Source organism: Loxodonta africana, chromosome 9, assembly GCF_030014295.1.
Source record: "Loxodonta africana isolate mLoxAfr1 chromosome 9, mLoxAfr1.hap2, whole genome shotgun sequence".
Lineage (NCBI taxonomy): Eukaryota > Metazoa > Chordata > Mammalia > Proboscidea > Elephantidae > Loxodonta > Loxodonta africana.
In genome coordinates, this window is record NC_087350.1 from 95,694,315 (window position 1) to 95,697,350 (window position 3,036).

Below are 3,036 nucleotides of genomic sequence, written 5' to 3' on the forward strand. Positions count from 1 at the left end.
ATTAGTGCTTCTACCAATCCTGCTCTCACTAAGTTCCTCAATGCCATCTCTATTCAGGGTATAGTAGACAGTTCCAATCCACATCTTCTGTGACTGCATTGATTCTTCTTCTAAGCCATTTTATTTTTTGAAACATGCTCTTATCAAAATTCTCTTGTTCTCCTGCTAATGTGTGGCCATTCCACCTCTGTTTCCTTTGTGGTTTTTCTCTTCACCTTTAATGACTGCAGGTCCTTGGAACCAAGTTGAAGCCTTTCTGTCCTTGTAGACTCTCTTATCATATGACCACTTCCATTCTCGGTCTTTCTGTGAACAGATATAAACCTCCAGCCAGGGCATTGTTTATAAACTGTAGACTCATAGCCAGTTGCCAATGGGCAATTGACTAGATACCTGCTAGCCCACATGTAGAGACTATAGACTACTTTTATTTTCCTTGTTGACATGTATTACTCCAGCTTCTGCTGAGAAAGTCCCCCCTTTTTTTGCCGTTCATCTCATTATACCATTTAAATGAACTGATATTAGTTAAGCATAATTATTACTTTTAGGTTTCTTTCCCTACAAAAACCAAAGATACGAGAGAGCAGAAACTAGGTTTGTTGTAGTCACCTGTAAATCTGGAGGGCAGCATACAATTTGGACAGAGAAATCCATTTTTACTTAAAATTGGTATATAATAATGATGCTTAAGTGAATTAGACCACCCATTCTTTAATTGAACTACACAGTCAGGCTTGTTGTTTCCTTTTTAAAGAAAAAACAAATACAAGAAGTTCTCTATAAGAAAAGTTTAATGAATGAAGCAAAACAATAAATTGGCAAAATATAAAGAATATAATTTTTATGCACAAAGTAAAGGTGTACATGATATGATGTGAACAAAAAATAAGTTAAATATGTAAAAAGCTAAATAAATAAGTAAAAAATATTTAAATAGATAAATAAATAGATACATCAGCACGGTAACATGTAAAGAACTAGTGCTCATGTAGCTGAATGCAACGTTTCTTAATACTCCTGAAAACACATTTGCCAAAGTTGATTCAATTCCTGTCCTGATTATAGCAGAAATGAGAGTCTTCAAAATGGCTGAACTTTGGGAAATAATTACAGAGTGTGTACAGTCCATGAGAATTTTTTTTTTTTTTTTTTTTATGGAACCAGGTGGCCTTCCTTACTTCTTAACCTCTTTTGCCAATTTGTTGTTGCAGAGAAGGATCTCATGATTTCTGCTCTGACAATCTCCCAGGCACAAGGGCTATATTTCTTCTCTGTTAGATAGACAGTGATTCTTTGGAAGTACATCCTCACAGCCAGCGTGGAATCCTCATTTATCAGGGGGAGGGCAGTTTCTTCTATCCCCATCTCCTGCATCAAACAGACTTCTAGGTCATTCAGCTGCTGATCAAGTGCAGGGAACAATTTGTCCAGGAGGCTGTGATCCCAGGCAGCAGAGGAGGCCTGTAGGCTGAAGAGGTTGAAGATCTGCTGGATCATCTCATGGTGGACAGAGATGGCTTGAGCCTTCTGGAATTTGTTGCCATCAAGCTCCTCCTGGGGAAATGCGAAGTCATTTCTGTCCTTCAAGCAGGAGAAAGTGGAGACTCTCCTCATTTGTTCCAGAAGCATCATGGTTCTCCTGTTAGCCAGGCTATGGCTCTGAGGCAGGTCACAGCCCAGAGAGCAGGTGGAGTTGCAGCTGAGCACCACCAGGGCGATCAGCAAAAGGAAAGAGAAGGCCATTGGGGATCTCGCAGCTGGTGCCGTCTTGGTTAACGCTGACGAGTCTGTGAACCTGGGCCTCCAGGTTTTCTGAAGACCTTCCTCTGGGCTTGTGTTTTAAATAAGAAATGCACTAGTTTCTATTTTCTTAATGACCACCCCTTACTTTCTACCTCTCTTTTTTGCTTTTTTTTATGCACTCTCTACTTGGGTTTGTAGTGCAGTGATTCTCAACCATTATTTTTTTTTCTCTTGGAAGTCTGTTGATTTTTTTTTCCCAGCTGAACGTCCCCCCCATGATTTTAATAGCACAGATTTACTGCATTTTTCTTTATATATTACGTGTATATTTGTGTTTTATACATAAAATGAGGAAGTGTAAAATTTATTCTTTTTATTGAATGCAGGGTTAATAATGACTATATCAAAATTTTAAGCTAAAATTTAAATTCAAAAGCTATTAACCTTTAACTTTGTAACTAAGTTTGCTGAGTAATTTTTCATGTAATTCATTTACCTGTATACATTGTAGTATGTTAAATCACATAGGCAAATTAGGAACTTACATAAATATATAATAGCAATGGAATGAAATACTTAAAGATTATCTATCAAGAATAAACAACTGAGGATCCAAGAAAAACATACAAAAATCAGTTGGATTTCTCTACACCAACAAAAAGAATTTTGAAAGGAAATCACCAAATCAATACCCTTTGCAACAGCCCACAAGAAGATAAAGTACTTAGGAATAAATCTAACCAGAGACATAAAAGATGTATACAAAGAAAGGTACAAAACACTACTGCAAGAAACCAAAAGAGACCTACCTAACTGGTAAAACATACCATGTTCATGGATAGGAAAACTCAACGTTTTGAAAATGTCAATTCTATACAAAGTGATCTACAGATACAAAGCAATCCTTACGCAAACACCAGTGGCATTTTTTAATGAGATCAAGAAACAAATTACCAACTTCCTATGGAAAGGGAAGAGGCCCTGGATAAGTAAAACATCACTGAAGTGGGAGGCCTCACTCTACTTGATTTTAGAACCTATTATACCACTATGGTGGTCAAAACAACCTGGTACTGGTACAACAACAGATTCATAAACCAATGGAACCGAATTGAGAACCCAGACCTAAATCCATCTGCCTATGAGCACCTGATACTTGTCAAAGGTCCAAAGTCCATTAAATGGGGGAAAGACAGTCTCTTTAACAAATGGTGCTGCCATTACTGGATATCCATCAGCAAAAAAATGAAATAAGGCGCATACCTCACACCAGGCACAAAAACTAACACA

General features: G+C 37.5%; 1 protein-coding gene across 1 annotated transcript; it reads right to left on the reverse strand.

The window, feature by feature from the left end:
* Positions 1-1,155: 1,155 nt before the first annotated feature.
* On the reverse strand, positions 1,156-2,215 carry LOC135232348 (interferon alpha-5-like). Its single transcript, XM_064290857.1, has one exon. It carries the CDS (start codon positions 1,744-1,746, stop codon positions 1,156-1,158), a length of 591 nt encoding a protein of 196 aa, XP_064146927.1. The 5' UTR covers positions 1,747-2,215.
* Between the last annotated feature and the right edge of the window lie 821 nt (positions 2,216-3,036).

Coding starts and splice junctions, on each gene's coding strand:
- LOC135232348 (XM_064290857.1), bottom strand. CDS start 1,746: ATGGCCTTCTCTTTCCTTTTGCTGATCGCCCTGGTGGTGCTCAGCTGC.